This window comes from Loxodonta africana, chromosome 4 (assembly GCF_030014295.1).
Source record: "Loxodonta africana isolate mLoxAfr1 chromosome 4, mLoxAfr1.hap2, whole genome shotgun sequence".
Lineage (NCBI taxonomy): Eukaryota > Metazoa > Chordata > Mammalia > Proboscidea > Elephantidae > Loxodonta > Loxodonta africana.
In genome coordinates, this window is record NC_087345.1 from 56,802,514 (window position 1) to 56,820,432 (window position 17,919).

Genomic DNA, 17,919 nt, shown 5'->3' on the forward strand with positions numbered 1-17,919 from the left:
GGGTTTTTGAGAGAGAACCTGGTGCGTGAATTAAACAGAGAAAATATTCAAGAGGGTGCTAGTGTTCCATCATAGCTATAGTCCCTGTCTATGATTGGGAATACTAATAACAGCAACAATAGCAACAAATAAGAATCATAGGGCTAACTCTTACTCTGTGCTTACTCTGTCCTGAGAGTATCAAACTTTATTCTTAAAGCAAACCACCAAAATGAGTTTAACTACTAAATGTAATTTGCCCATTGTCACATAGCTGAAAAATACAGAGCCAGTCTCGGAGCTAGGATGATTCCAACACCTATTGTGCTAACTGCTGTATGATATGACTCCCCCTATAATTTACAAAGCATGCAGTGCTTCTCTAGTTATACACGATATCTTGAAGATGATATTATTCGATGTTTAATAACTTTTTGAAAGTATCTATTCACTCCATATAAACCAGTTATGACTTTTTTCATAGACATTAAAACTTCATTTGAAATTGTATTTACTTACAGTGAACTGTGTTAGTGGAAACACTAGGGGAATTTAAAAGATGATTTCTATGTCAAGTTTGCTTTTCAGTCATTTCTATTACTATATTTAATTGGCATTAATGTCAATTAGGCATGCAAAAAATCAGTCAAACCTGTAAGATGTCACAAATTACTGTATAGTATTCAAAGAGTTCCCACAGAAATAACAGTATAAAATCAAAGCCTTTCCAGTTGACTTATTAATTGTAAAGTGACTCTTGACAATGAAATTGTAACTGGTTACATTCAAACATATAATAAATGAGTTTATGTGTATGTTATTCACACACACATATATATACGTGTGTGTGTGTACGTGTGTATATATATATATATATATAATATATATATATATATATCTCCTCATAGGAGCACTGGTGGTGCAGTGGTTAAGTGCTCGGCTGCTAACCAAAAGGTCAGCAGTTCAAACTCACCAGCCACTCCATGGCAGAAAGATGTGGTAGTCTCCTTCATTAAAGATTTACAGTCTTAGAAACCCTATAGGGAAATTCTACTTTGTCGTATAGGGTCTCTATGAGTTGGAATTGACTCAGTGACAGTGAGTTTTTTTTTTTTTATATCCATATATGTATATATATGAATATCTGTCCAACTTACCTTCGAACAATTCTATAGAGAAAAGTTAGGGTTATCTTTTTTAAAAGAAAAATTTCATCGTTTTCTTACTTAGGACCTTCTATTAGATTCTCATTTTACTAAGAATAGAAAAATATTCCAATTCCTAAGTAAATCCTAAAAGTCCTTGAGTAATCTGGTCTCTGCTTACCTTTCCAAACTTGTTTGATTTATTTCACCTTTGTTCATTATCTTCCTTTTCTGCCTCAAGGTCTTCCTGGAATGGTCCTTCCTCAATATTTACAATATGACATAATAATTATTTCTTGGGTCTCTCCTTAAATGCTGATATCTCTAGAAGGCCTTTCCCGACTATGCAACTTCCAGTAGGCTCCCTGGTACCCTCTCTATTGTACCTTTTCTTATACATCTTTGGACTGGAAACTCTTGTGCATGCACGCTCAGTTACATCAACAATCAAACAGAATCATTTATTTTCTGCTCTCTCCAGACTATAAGATCAACAGAGACAAGGGTCATGTCTATTTGTTTACCATTGTATATCTGGGGCCTTGTACAGAATACAGCATGTTATAGGCAATCAACAAGTACTTATTGAACAAACTTATTCTTTTTTATTGTTCATCCAACCCAGTTGTATTTGCCTAATATTATTTCAAAAACAAATATTTACTGTTGAAAATAAATTAATATATATGCTGCCAAACCATACTTGGTATACTTTCAGGGGGAAAAAAAAAATCCACATTTACACACAGATGTAGTAATTTAAAAAGCACTAGCACCTCTTGAAATCATAAAATTTTCCATTACCGTCATCTTTCAACATTATAATAATTACAATTAACAAAATAGATTTGTTTATCTCACATCTCAGTAGACTGGGGATCCCTTGAGTATAAGAGAGTCTTTTATATCTTTATATTTCAAGATCTAACAGGGTGCCTAGCATATAGCAGGTGCTTAGATGATATTTGTGAATGAATAAATGAATCTGTTCTACTATGGACCTCTATTATTTATCAGGCTTTGTTAACAAAGGTGATACATAAATATAGAGAAAATACACAGATACATAAATTGGAGTCTCTAGGTGATGCAAATGGTTAGTGCACTTGGCTGCTAACTGAAAGGTCAGAAGTTTAAGTTTGCCTAGAGGTGCCTCAAAAGAGAGGCCTGGCTCTCTACTCCAAAGAGAAATCAGCCATTGGAAGCCCTATGGAAAACAATTCTACTATGACACACAGAGGGTTGCCATGAATTGAAATTTACAGCAATTGGTTTTTATTAACAGATTGATAGGTTATTTTGCCAGGGTTTGATTTGACTATAAAAGTGCCTGCTGCTTTGCTTGTAATGTATATTTTAAGATCTTACATTAAAAACTTACCAGACATAAATTTTCAATGGTCCTAAAAACCCAATTTCAATATGATCTTAGAATACAAACATATGGGCTATACAACTACCTTAATAACTGTGGAAAGACAAATAATTAGGCCAACTGACTGGTTATTTTCTCAATGTAATATAAATGATCAGTGAAATAAGAATCACTTTGGGTTCACTGAAATGAATATTTGAGTTTTAACATTATAGAAACACAATCTAAATATCTGTATACATTTAATCCCTTATAGCTAATTTTTTTTATTAGTTTTAAATTTTGGCAAATTATTTTTTAATCTTTCTTGACAAATTTGAATATTAACTGTTTTTATTTTGCTCATTTTAAGTACCCCCTCCCACATTCTAAGCAAAGGAATTTCTGTTTTTTAATTCCAGTAGATACATTAAGATACCTGTTGCCTAAGATAAAAGAAATCCTTACAGAAAGTTTCATTTCAGTGACTTGTGCTGTATTAAAGAAAGGATTAAGCCTTTTTAAATCCCTTCTGGACCTATTTACCACATGAAGATTTAGAACATAAGCTGCTTTATTATGGCTCTAAGGTAAGGTGTACATATGCAGTAATTTTCCACTGCAGCATATAAAACAACTCCCCTGCATTGAAAGTTGCCAAATTCTTAACAAAGTAGCCCCTAGAGAACTAGTTTGTCCTTCAATTTAAGTATATCTCACTTTATATAGTAGTCTTCCCAAAACTTAAATTCAAAAAAATTTTTTAATCGATATATTTTTTCTACAAAATTTTACTAAACTCTTTTTAAGTGTATCATTGTGGGTACTAGAACTAAAGACAATAAACCCTCCGGCCATCAAACAGGAAAGACATAAATGAAGGCAACAACATGTAATACAAATTTTGATAGCGGAGGTGCAGCTATTTCCAGAAATACGTAACAGGGGGATCTCATTCCATTCAGGTGTCAAAAGAACATATTTAAGCAGACTCCTGCAGAATCTACAAAAGGTATTTTTTTTTTTATGCTGAGCCAGCAGGATAGAATGTTCCAAGTAGAATAAACTAAATAACCAGAATATGTGAAGAACTTCCAAAAAATTGAAAGAAGTTCAGGGTAGTTGAAATACGGTATATTGAATATGACAGAAGAGCAACAGTCAAGGTCTAGGACAGTGTCTGGCACATAATTGGTAATCGATATATATTTGTTGAATAAAAAAGGCTGTTGAAGAAAGATTACATCATGGTTTGGAGTTTGTGCTTCATTTTAAATGCAGCAGGATGCCTGCAGATATGTATTTTAGACAATCGGTCTGGTTTCTGTAAGAATAATGATGTATGGTCAGGGAAGATTAATAGCAGGAAGGTAATTTAGGAGGTTGTGGTCATAATAGTTCATGGGAGAGATGAGGGACGGCAATAGTAGGAACAGAGAAAATTGAACAGATCCAGGAGACATTTAAGGGGAAGAATCAAAATAACTTGATGATTTATTGATTCAAGAGAGGAGGAGTCATGAAAGACACCTAGATTTCTGGCTGTATGGAAGGATGGTTATGCCATTTACTGAGAAATGGGACACTAATGGAGAAGCAGATCTGAAAGGACAGATGCCAAGATCGAGTTTGAAGATGTTGAGTTCAAGACGCCAAACTGACATTCAAAGATACCCAAATGGAGTTCTCTATTTGGCAATTGTATATACAGATCTGTAACTTGAAAGATGAGCCTGGCCTTGAGATGGGATTTGACAGTTATCAGCATATAAATGATAACTATAGATGGAGTACTAGATGAGTTTGTACAGTATTTTAGATAGGATGCATAAACTCATTGCCATTGACTTAATTCTGACTCAAACAACCCCACAGGACAGAGTAGAACTGCCCCATAGAGTTTCCCAGGAGCAGCTGGTGGATTCTAACTGCTGCCCTTTTGGTTATCAGCTGAATGCTTAACCACTGCACCACAAGGGTTCTGATAGGATGTAGAGAACCATAGTATATAGTCACAATGGAAGAAAGCTTAGGACAGAGTCCTAAGGAATATCAATAATTGATGAATGGATATACAAGGGTGAATGTACAGAAGAAACTTAGAAAGATATTTCAAAGTGGAAGAAGAAAAATGCAGAATATGTGATGTTATGAACATTAGAAGGAAAGAATGTTTCAAGTAGGAGAGACCCTGGGTCTAGTGTCATATAAGTAATTATTGATCCTGGAGAGAGGAGTTTTGATAGAGTTGTGGTAGGAGAAGTCAGACTCCAATGGGATGAAGGGTATTTGGTAGCTAAAGACATTGCAAAATTCCATGAAAAATTTCCAGGATTTACCTGGAAATAGGAAGAGAGCTATTAGGACATTCAGAATTTAGGTAGCAATTTTTAAGCTGGGAAAATTGACCATATTGAATGCTATTGAAAAGAGTCAGGGTATGAATAAATAGAACTTATATAAAGAAAACATGACACGACATTCTTTTGTAAAGAGTATTTCTTGAGTGGTAAACCAAATGTCATGGATTGACCTGTGTCCCCAAAAAACATCTGTCAAATTGGCTAGGTCATGATTCCCTTGTGTGATTGTATGACTGTCTACCATTTTATCGTCTGATACGATTTCTCTACGTGTTGTAAATCCTATTGCTATGATGTAATAAGATGGATTAGTAGCAGTTACACTGATGAGGTCTACAAGATTAGATAGTGTCTTCAGTCAATCTCTTTTGAGACATAAAAGAGAGAAGCAAGCAGAGAGACAGGGGGATCTCATACCACCAAGAAAGCAGTACCGGAAGCAGAGCGTGTCCTTTGGACCTGAGGTTCCTGTGCTGAGATGCTCCCAGACCAAGGCAAGACCGACCTTTCTCCAGAGCCTACAGAGAGAGAGAGCCTTCCCCTGGAGCTGATGCCCTGAATTTGGACTTGTAGCGTACTAGACAGTGAGAGAATAAATTTCTCTTTGTTAACTCCATCCACTTGTGGTATTTCTGTTATAGCAGCACTAGATGATTCAGACACCAAGAGATGGGAGGTAGTGGCAAAGAGAGGAGTATTTTATCATTGTTTAGAATTGCTAGAGTGCCACATTATTTATTTATTTGGTGTGGTAATAAATAGCACACCAACTTTAAGTCACCTATCTTATTGTTTTTAAATTCTCTAATGGAAATGTACCTTTTTTATTGCCCCCACCTAGAATGGGTCGTTCCTCATGCCCACTACTTGCTATATCACGATGCTGATTTTTATTTTTGTACAACACAGATCTGGATTTTCATACTTCTTACTGGAGTTGTTTTGCTTGAAGTCAGACATGCTTGTATTAACCAATCTTCCTATTAATACCTTTGCCAAAGCAAGTGGAGAGAAATGCACGTACATATATAAAAGCAAATTCCATAAGCTCAATTTAGAAATTATTTGCTAACCAAAGATACTCTTCTCAAATTCTGGGATTCTGACCACATTAATACCAACTGACCCACGACAAAAAGCGGTATTACTGAGTAAAAGCAGCTTTACTGTAATTAACGAATAAAATAGATACTTATTGTATTGATGAAAAATGACAATATTTCTAAATATACCTTTGGGAGGGTGGTCTGGACCATTCAGTGCTCCCTGAATGGCTGCCTGGGCAGCAGAGTTCTGGGCCTTCAGCATTTCAATGGTTTCTCTTAGTTCTATAAGTTCAGACTCCTGTGGAACAAACACAGTTTGGAAGCTTTAATACCTAGAGAGAAAAATAAATACAATGTCCTTTTTCATAATTCTCTACCAAATTGGTTTGGTTTATATAGTGCCAGCTTCCTGAGAGATCTGGATATTTGGATGATCTCATCAAGTTTTATTAACAACTTCTATCTTTTTTTTCTATCTTAGCTAAAGAAGAACCTCCCCCCCCACCCCGCAACTTCTTGGTTATTCTCTCATAAATGTGATCTGAATTGTCTTTATTCTTTCAAAGGATGTTAAAGCTGACCAGTACTAACTAAAGCAAAATATCACATCTCTTGTTTAGGTATTAACTTATTAATATTGCATATGATTACACTGGAGCCCTGGTGGCATAGTGGTTAAGAGCTACAGCTGCTAATCAAAAGGTCAGCAGTTGGAATCCACCAGGCACTCCCTGGAAACCCTATGGGGCAGTTCCACTCTATCCTTTAGGGTCGCTATGAGCTGGAATCAACTCGAAGGCAATGGGTTTATTTATTTGTTTTTGCTTATGATTACATTGAAGCCCTGGTGGCACAGTGGTTAAGTGCTACAACTGCTAACCAAAAGGCTGGCAATTGAATCCTACAGCCTCTCCTTGGAAACCTTATAGGACAGTTCTACTGTGTCCTACAGGGTCGCCATGAGTCAGAATTGACTTGATGGCAATGGTTTGGTTTTGGTTTTGGTATATGATTATGTTAGATATTCAGCTATCAGTATTGCCCTGTTGCATTACATTTTATTTGCTGTCAACTGCAAACTCTGAGTTTTAGTCAAATGAATGACATCACATTTTGTGTGTTTTGTACTTGGGCAATTGATTCAAGTGTAAAGCAAGGAACATATCATTAACTCGGCTCTATTAAATACCATCTTATTAAATTCAACCTGTTCTCTTGTTTTATCAACATCATATTAGATTCTGATACTTTTCATCCAATAAATATCTTGATTCTACTATAGAGACCCATCTCACCAGGCTGAATCAACACATAAATTAGAAAAAAAAAATAAGCGAGTAGAAATAAATGTAATATAACTAAACCAAAACCAAATCCATTGCCATTGAGTGGATTCCCACTCACAGCGACCCTATATGACAGTGTAGAACGGCCCTATAGGGTTTCCAAGGCTGTAATCTTTTTGAAAGCAGACTGCTACGTCTTTCTCTGGAGGAACAGCTGGTGGGTTCGAACTGCTGATGGTTTTGGTTCACAGCCGAACACTTTAACCACTGCACAGCCAGGTCTTCTATATGTAATATAAGGTACTTAAGTAGGAGCCTTGGCAGTTTGAATCCACCAGCCGCTCATTGGAAACCCTATGGGGCAGTTCTACTCTGTCCTATGGGGTCAACTCTACAGCCACAGGTTTTGGTAATTAAATGAGTTAAACTATCAAAACAAAAGTAGTTTATCAGTTCACTTTCTATTAAAAAAAAAAATTACATTTTCTTATTGAATTTAGAGTACCTTTAAGACAGGTACTGATGAAACACACTGTATAAAGTTGGTCCTTTACAGTTATTTGTTAAGTGAATTATACCACCAGAAATGAGGCATTATGAGGAAGACAACATAACCTACCCCTCAAAAAAAAAAAAAATGAAAATGAAAGACAACTGCAACAACCAAAACGGAAATAATGAGAATGTTCACGCATTGTAAAGAATGTAATCAATGTCACTGAACAATTTGTGTAGAAATTGTTGAATGGTAACTTAACTGCTGCATAAGCCTTCACCAAAAACACAATAAAATATAATTTAAATAAACAAAAGGGAATTGGAGATCAGTTTCAGGTTTTATCAGAAGCCCAATAGCAAGGGGTATCCTTAGTGGAGATGCTAATCCTAAAGATTATATCATTTTCAGCATCTTATAGGAAAAACTTCTTGGTAATGTATTTATCATTAATTACTTGCTCTACCATCTTTGGCAGAAAAGCCAAAGAATAAGGCTTCAGTTTTTCACTCCATGAAAATTAGGTTATCCCCACTCAATGCTGTCCAGAATATATGAAAAAGGCAAAAATTACTGACAACTGCTTTTTCAGGAAACTGCTTCAAACATGGAAATGTCCAGCAACTATTTTAACCTCAGATACTTAAAAAAAATAAAAATAAAAGATGATTCTAATTGAAATGATATCCAGGTTCAGAGTCAACATCTAGCACTTATACACCTATTTTTATTGGATATCTGGCATATTCCTGATAGGGAACAATTATTTTTTGTTTTTTTTTAACAAACTCTCTGATAGAGTTTTAATTGCTTGTAAGTCAAAGAATCTTATTATGAAAAATCAATAGCAACCTTCTGGATTTATAGATGAGTCTTCAAATATACTTGGCTGTAATTCCATTTGCATTTATTTACCATAAAGGTAAAAGATGATAAATTTCCAATGTCTTGGTAAATAAATTTCCAATGTCATGCCACAAAATTCAGACCCAATTCATCATCATTTTTCAATTTCTCCAAGCTCTATTTTCTGTCTTTTGCCCAACTAGTAATAGATAAGTTTATCAAAATTTAAAGTGGTTTTCTATTTAAAATAAGTCTCCTAGGAAATAAAATATTTACTGGAAATTAATCCTGCTTTTTCCAGAAATATATCCACAACAATGATACCTATGGTACATAGTAAATGAATCATATAATTCAAATGTTAATTCTATAACATATACACTAGAATACATGTTAAGTTTTAACTAAAGTCCAATTTTTGTTATTGAATTTAAAATAAAAAAAATGTACTTTGGATTTTGCTTTAAAGGAGAAAATGGAAATGAGAAAGTCTGGAGCAAACGTCTAAAAGAGTTTAAATTAATTTTATGAGTTAGCTGACTTATTTCAGCGTAAACTTTAATCCTTTCTACATAAATCTCTTTTGGAAACAATTATTAAAAAATTAAAAGTAGAATATTCAAGAAATGTTCCTTTTTCAGGTAATTACGTTGCATATGACATAACAGAATGGTTACTTTCTAAAATGAAGTGTAGTTTTATAAACAACAGCTATTAACAAGTTAGCTGTTATTCAGTGTGGTGCAATAAACCCAAAGGAGGAATAGCTAGGTAAGAAATATATTCATTATATAACATGGGAGAATCACGCCTATGAAAAAATTATTTGAACCAAACTCATATTAGCAATTCGGAAGTGTGACTTTATAAGTCTAAGCAAGTATGTATAAAATGTTATAAAAAAAAATGTTGTAATCATCTTTAATTAAAAAGATACTAAATTCTACATTGACATAATCTTTTCAAACCTGAACTAATTATCTCTCCATAGCTGCAAAAATTCCTTATTTCTTGTTTCAGTTAATGAGATCTGCCCTCACCTTGTCACTCAAGCTAGAACCATCTCTTTTCTCTGAGACTTTGCATATGATTTTCCCTTTGCTTTAAATAACCTTTCCATAAAAGCCATACTGAAATGCCTCCATACATGTGAAACCACTTAGTTTTCCCTCCAGGATAAATCAAACGGTCCCTTTTCTTTATGCTTCTAGATGATTTAATGCATTTGGTTTACTTAGTGATTGAAATGTTTTCTGCTGATTTATTATCTCAGTAAATGTTGGGATGATTATGCTGAGATGTTGTGGTCTATGCAAAATAGGCATTTTTCTCCTTCAAATAATAATGTAAAACCTCAACTTTACTACATACATTTTTATTTACAAGAGGGTGTTTGATCATCTAGTAAGTGAGGTGCCCTATAAAATGTCAATAATCATTATAAACAAAAAAAGTCTCAATATGGCTAATCAGTGGAATCTCCTTTGGATGCTAACAAAAGCAGGTGTTCCTTTCCTTCTTTTTCAGTAGTATTATGGAGACGAATACATAGCAGTGTAAAATAAAAACATTGCTGAGATATAGTAATCTAGGAATTGTTTTTCTATAGTTTATTTCTAGTCTTTTTTTCCCTTCGTAGTCATAATTTGTTGTTCACATTTATTATTTTTTTTTAAGCTCTAATGAATTGTTACTGAAATGCTGCCTCCAAGCACACAACCATGAATTCCTTTTTAGGGGGAAGGAGAACGGGGTGTGTGGGCAGGGGAGTATAGATTGGGAAGAGTATGGTTAGAAACAATTTCCAGAGTTAATTGAATACAAAGTCATCAGATAATCTGAAATAATATCACACTGTCTCTTTCTTTTAGAAAGTAGCCTAATAGAAGATATTCAATAAGCTTTGAGAATTCCTTTTCAGCCTTTAAAAACATCCCAGAAAAATGTCAGAAGATATGGATTTAAAGTTTACTCTTCCAATTCATTACCTACTTTCCTACTCTCTTTTTTCTTCATTAAATACCAAAGAGAAGATTGGAGCTGGGATAATTCCGCAAAGGGTTTTGGCACTAAAATATTCAGATCATGTTTTTGTTGACACTGCTACTTCTTAAAAATGATATTTTAAAAGTCAAGGACCAAACTGAAGTTTAATTCCTCTCCAATCAGGCATTCAAGGTTATGGTGCTCCAAACGCCTGATAATCATGTAAGACTCTAGTTTTCCATGAAAGAATTTTTTGTGTAAAAGGAGTTAGGTAGGGTTCGTATCTCTTAATTGTTTGTACATGTCTCTGAGGCTAAACAAGCATTTCAGGCTTGGAAAGCTTCAAAATAAAATGAGCAAATACAGAGTTTGAATATCAAACTTCCTAGGCATTCTTTCCAGACTAATTTCCTAATTATATCTGACCTATTTCCAAATTTCTCCTGGGCATAGGCCTGATTGAGAATCCCAGCACTGAAGCTTGGTGACAAATCTCAACAATCAACTTGAACTTCTAGACAAGGCTCTCAAGAAATTCCACTAAATTTGTCTATTGCTTCCTCACACTGACATTCAGTTAATCTTATACTACCCAGTTGTAGTTTCTTTGAACACTCTCCACCCCCTGCTCTCCACTCTGTATTTGCTTTGAAATCTTGTGAATCTTGAACCTGGCAAGCTCTGCTCCATCATCATTCAGATGACCTAAATTCACCAAATCTCAGTACTGTAAGTAATTTGGAAATTATGATATCCCATTATTCTATGCCCTAAAAAGCTAATGGATATATTTCCTAAGACTGTGTTGTTGTTGTTGTTAGGTGCCATCAAGTCAGTTCTGACTGATAGTAACCCTATGTACAACAGAACAAAATACTGCCCAGTCCTGGGCCATCCTCACAATTTTTGCTATGCTTGAGCCCATCGTTGCAGCCACTTTGTCAATCCATCTTGAGAGTCTTACCCTTTTTCGCTGACCCTCCACTTTACCAAAAATGATGTCCTTCTACAGAGACTAGTCCCTCTTGATAACACGGCAAAAGTACGTGAGATGAAGTCTCATTACCCTTGCTTGCTTTTAAGGAGCATTCTGGCTATACTTCTTCCAAGGCAGACTTGTTGGTTCTCTGGGCAGTCCACGGTATATTTGCTATTCCTCACTAACACCATAATCCAAAGGCACCAATTCTTCTTCAGTCATACTTTTTTTGTTCATTGCTCTATTTCCAGAAGCTAGAACAGTGTCTTGTACATACCAGGCATTCAATATAAACTTAATGAATGACTAAATGGATAAAAGAACCTTGGAACTCCAGGGACAGAGTTCGAAAACCTCTGCTCTATGTTCTCCTAGCCTTTTCCCAGGACTGCTGGATCACTGGAGAGCCATATACCCTTTTATCTCAGGTCCCTGAAGAAATGCCTTTACTGAAATATGATTAAATGTTACGCCCTCAGCTTTTAAAGAAATGTCTATTTGAGCAGCAATTTTATAACTTGTTATCTCATGACCCCAATTTAAGAATACTTATGGTAAATTCCTCCTTGAATTCAGTGCCAAAAAAGTTTGTCTCTTCAATCTAAATTATGCTCTTTAGTCAAAAAATGAGAACTAAACGTGCCAAGCAATTTCCCTTTGTGCATTAGCTTCCTTGAACTGAATTCAGTTCAGTGCTTTCTGGCAGTGATTATCTAGAGTCAAGCATCTTGTTAAAGTCATTCCTCTCCTCTTTTTGTTAGATTCTGTCATTTTTATTTGAATTGTGCCACATTATATTGTGATTTATTCTATAGAAAAAATAAATAAATAAAACAACCTGTTACTATCAAGTCAATTCCAATTCCTAGAGACACTATGTAGGACAGAGTAGAACTGCTCCATAGGGCTTCCAGGACTGTCTATCTTTATGGAAGTAGGCTACCACATCTTTCTCTGGAGGAGCAGCTGATGGGCTCAAACCTCTGACCTTTCGGTTACCAGCCAAAGAACACTTAACCACTACCCACCAGGGCTCCAGGCAAGTGTTAAATCTCAGATTAATAAAATATTTATCAACAATGTCGTGTGAGTACAGCTTGCAGTTAGAAGGCGAATCATTTTGTTTTCAGGTGAAGGTGGAGCACAGGGGATTTTCAGGGCAGTGAAACTGTTTTATACGATACTGTAATGGTAGATATATGACATTATTCATTTTGCAAAATCCATAGAACTCTACAACACAGTGAACCCTAATGTAAAATATGGACTTTAGTTAGTAATAATTTATCAATATTGACTCATCGATTATGATAAATGTACCATATCAAGGCAAAATGTTAATAATTGGGCACACTATGGGTAGACAGTGGGGGAAAGAAGGAAATATGTGAACTCTGTATTTTCTGCGCAATTTTTCTATAAACCTGAACTCCTCTGGAAACCCTGGTGGTGTAGTGGTTAATTGCTATGGCTGCTAACCAAAAGGTTGGCAGTTCAAATCCACCAGGTGCTCCTTGGAAACCCTATGGAGCAGTTCTACTCTGTCCTATAGGGTCACTGTGAGTCAGAACCAACTTGATGGCAATGAGTTAAACTCCTCTACAAAATAAAGGATATTAATTTAAAAAATTGCAAGGGCAATTTCAAATATGATGATATCTTCTGAGAACACTGAATAATTTTGGCAATGCTATTTTAAGGACAGTGAACACAATGATAAAACTCCTTGAATTATGTAGATGTATTTTTAAATATTCAGGCATTATTCTTGGATATAATAAATTACCATACTTGCATATTTTTCCACCTTCCATGACAAAATTTACTTGAAAATATAAAAGAATTGAGGGCAATATTAAAGGGCAAAAAAAAAAAAAAAAAAAAAAAAACCATTAATTCTGTCTTCTTAAAGATATTAAGGCTTAAATATTAACTCTGTTTTCTAGCAATATACTTGGAATATGCCCACTTATGAATTTGGTTTATCTTATATTTTTCAGAGGAAGGAAAGAGAGAAACATGAAGGAAAGTGATAATTTCCTACTGTATGTCACATTATCATAGCATCTCACTTAATCCTTATAATGATCCTAAAAGGTAGTTATTAAAATCTCCATTTACAAAACAATGAATTTGAAGTTCAGAAAAGGTTACATAAACCTGCCCAAGGTTACACAGCTCTTAAGAGACACAGCCAACATTCACCCTCAGGCCTACTGAACCACAACGTTTTTATTCTTTCCTATCCAACTGCCCTAAAAGGCCTTGTAATCCTCTTTGCTGGGTTTTTATGTTACATTGTGAAGTGGCAAACTATAACTACCCCTGCCTCACAAAAGGAAAAAAAAATCCGGATAAAATTTCTGAGTCCAAAAGGAGCTTGTTAGCTGCCCTTCCAGAAGAGGTTTAACAGGGATGGATGGTATTCTCTTTCATAGACAGGAGAAATTTATGCAAAAGAATGGCAGATAAGGGGAAAATGGAATACTGTTTGCTAGTTACACCAGGCAATGATAGGAATATTGCATTTTCGCTTATGACTTAATTGGATTGTTCATTCAGTTTTTAAGAACTTTTTTTTTTTAATAGCAAATTGACCACATTTGGTAATATACGCTAGTTCTGTAAAGCTAATAATATACCTTATAGAAGTTAAAGACAAAATTAAAGCCATCCTTAATGGATAGGTATAGGAGTTTATTCTGAAAATATCTAACACTTTTTAGATTATGGATCCTTTTGACAATAAGAAGAAAACTGGGGACACTGTTCATATATGCATATATACAGTTTTTATAAAAATGTCCATACGACTTCAGAAGCTTCACCTGTCTCTGACATTCATCCAAGGACCTAGGTTCAAAAAATCAAACCAAACTTCTTGCTATCAAGTCAATTCTGACTCAGCAACTCTACTGGACAGTGTAGAACCGCCCCATAAGGTTTCCAGTGAGCAGCTGGTAGATTAGAACGGCTGAACTTTTTGTTTAGCAGCTGAGCTCTTAACTACTGTTATAGCACCTAAGTTAAGACCACCTAAACTAATAGCAGGGAAGTAAGTTACTAGTCATTATAAGGAAAGTGATCTGATTCTTTTCAGGCAGTCTGGACTTTTGATACATCAGTCTTTGTGAACAAAATGCTTTATTCCTTGTATTTTAGTATTCTATAAAATTCTTATTTTATCTTAAAACTTTTGATTTAACTTAAATAAATTCCCTTCAAAGGCAATATATTCCAGATGCCAACTAGTCTTCATTGACTCCAAAATTATACAGGATTTTCCCTTGTTTCATACATGCTGTCACCTAGAGCCCCTTACTTTGTAGAGAGTTAATATTCATTCCAGGCATCCTCCCTGGGTTTCTCAGCCTATAGCCATGGACTCTTACTGGGCTTATAGACTGTGCATTTGTGAACACTCTTGTCAGGATGCAGTTCTTGTCAACTGCATAACAAATCGCTCCTAGAATATTCTAACTTTTCTCCTATATAGCCATTTTCTTTCTTAACTTTTGGTATTCTTTTAATAGTTCAATCCATCAGAAGTAAAATAATAGACTGTGTAGAAAGAACTGTGTGTGTATGTGTGTGTACTTTCCAATATGGATTAATCTGAATCCCAAATTGTTAAATTAAAATCTGAAGAAAAAAAAAGCTGGTATCTTCTCATTGTTCTAATTTAGTATACAATGACTGCTCTGTAGTATTATGTTTAAGGAGCTGTTCCAAGGTGTTGTGTAAACATCCTATGCAACCTGCTGTCTTCTTTCAAGCCCCAGTGGCAATCCCTGAATTTACCTTCTGTTCAGCTGTCATGGTTAGGCTTTGCAACCGGCCAGTCATATTCCCTAAACTCTTTTCAAAAGCTGCTACAAGGTGAGCCTGTGAAGAAAAGAGAAGAGATATGTTTTAAATGTCAGAACCTTATGTGGATAGCTGAAAACCCTTAATTTCAGGTGTTCCAACTCTTTCAATACTGTGACCATCATCATTAGCTCTCGATGCTGACTATGCTGTAACACAAATCTTCATTTATCATTCCTAAACTTTTGCTTCTTAAAATCAGTGTTTCAGTCTCCTGACATTTAATTTGAGCTCAACTGCTGAAAAGGGGATGGTATTTTGCAAATAATAACACCTTCTGATTTGCATATCATGAAGAGATTTGACACTCAAAATACTGAATAAAGTTCTGAGTTGCCATGTCTTCAGGCTTAATGCTCAAGAGAAAGTCACTGAAACAGTCAATAGATAAATGTTCCTCATTTTTATATTCCCATGATGACCTTTGAAGATATTGTTAGCTCCTCTATTGTAATGATACTCTCCTTCAAGTGTCGGACATCTGCTGACAGCTTTGACATTATCTTTCCTCTATTTCTACTTAGAAAGAATAGAATTGAAATGGATTGTCTTCATTTTCCACATTCGTTTCAATAAAAGGACTTTTCTTTCTACTTTATTCATCTCAACTAAGGATGTACAGGTATATATATATAACTCTTGGTAGCTCTAGAAGAGCTGAAAGGCTGAGGCACCTACTATCAAATGGATCACAAGAGTCCTAAGAATTAGAGCACTAGAAGTTTATTCCATTAGAGGTAACATCTAGAATGTACGAGTTCCTTCCACTAGCATCATGATACAAAGCTATCTTTGTTTTTGTTATTGTTAGGTGCCATTGAGTTGGCTCTGACTCATGGCGACCCTACGTACAACAGAATGAAACACTGCCAAGTCCTGCACCATCCTCGCAGTCGTTGCTATTTTGACCATCATTGCAGCCACTGTCAGTCCGTCTCTTTGAGTGTCTTCCTCTTTTTCGCTGACCTTCTACTTTAACAGTCTTTGTTCTTAGCTCTGAACTTACGTAGAACTGCCTTTCTTTACCTGATGTGGCAATATGGGGAAGCAGTTTGTAATAATTCCGCTAATCTTCAGTCCATCAGTACAACTCCTCTCTCCCTCTCTTTCTGTCTCTCTTTACCATATACATACACAGATACTCTAACTCTCACACACATATATTACCTTAAAAATTATACACCAATGTTTGTTAGCAGATTTAACTAAATAACACCCTAAGAAAAAAAAGAGGATTATTTTATACTTTAAAATTTTCTCAATAAAAAGGAATGTTATTACATCAGACATAGTATCTCCAGAAATTAGCGTAAAGCTATGCCCCTTTCTCTTATATTTTAATTTTTTCAATTGTGACAAAACATATATAAAAGCAAACACAAAATGAACAGCTCACTGATTTTATCACAAAGTGAACATTCATGCACCCACTGGCCAAGTCAAGATCTAAGACATTTCAAGACCCTAGAAGCCCTCCCTTGTCCCTTCGACATCACTGTCTCCTTTTTTCCTCCCCAAAGATAACCACTATCCCTCAACACTATGTTTTAATTTTGTCCAATTTTAAAAATTTTATCTGTGTAATCATATGGCATGACTCTTTTGTGACTTTTTTCTTTTGCTTAACACTAAGTTTTTGGTATTCATCTATGTTGTGTGGAGCAGCCAAACTCTTATGTACAAAATACCTTTCTCTTAAATAAGAGTCGTCACACGAATAGACATATGTGATCGCTGCAGCATTGTTCACAACAGCAAAAAGATGGAAACAACCTAGATGCCCATCAACAGATGAATGGGTAAACAAACTATGGTACATACACACAACGGGAGTATTACACAATGAGAAAGAGCAATGAATCTGTGAAGCCTCTCACAACACGGATGAACCTGGAGGGCATTATGCTGAGTGAAATAAGTCAACAAAAGGACAAACACTATATGACACCACTACAGTAAAAACTCATGAAAAGGTTTACTCACAAAAAGAAACAGTTCTTGATGGTTACAAGGGAAGGGAGGTGTGGGGATGGAAAAACACTAAATAGACAATAGATAAGTGGTAACTTTGGTGAAGGGTAAGACAGTACACAGTACTGGGAAAGCCAGCACAACTTGTCCAAGGCGAGGTCATGGAAGCTCCATAGACACATCCAAACTCCCTGAGCACCCGAATTGTTGTGCTGAGGGCTGTAGGGACCATGGTCTCAGGTAACATCAAGCTCAATCAGCATAACACAGTTTATAAAGAAAATGTTCTACCTTCTGCTCTGGAGAGTAGCATATGGGGTCTTAAAAGCCTGTGAGCGGCCATCTAAGTACTCCACTGTTCTCACCCCATCAGGAGCAAGGGAGAATTAAAAAAAAAAAAAAGACACAAGGGAAAGATTAGTCCAAAGGACTAATGGACCACAACTACCACTGCCTTCACCAGACTAAGTCCAGTAAAATGAGATGGTGCCTGGCTACCACCAACTGCTCTCAGAGGGATCATGATAGAGGGTCCCAGACAGAGCTGGAGAAAAATGTAGAATGAAATTCTAACTCACAAAAAAAGACCAGACTGACTGGC

General features: G+C 35.5%; 1 protein-coding gene across 1 annotated transcript in view; it reads right to left on the minus strand.

The window, feature by feature from the left end:
- Positions 1-17,919, minus strand: part of NAV3 (neuron navigator 3) — a gene marked incomplete at its 5' end in the record, with an annotated part of 304,732 nt that overhangs the window by 41,221 nt on the left and 245,592 nt on the right. Inside the window, 2 exons of the mRNA XM_023559140.2 lie at positions 6,074-6,185; positions 15,282-15,365. Coding sequence (XP_023414908.2) covers positions 6,074-6,185; positions 15,282-15,365 — 196 coding nt within the window. The remainder of the gene's footprint in view (positions 1-6,073; positions 6,186-15,281; positions 15,366-17,919) is intronic.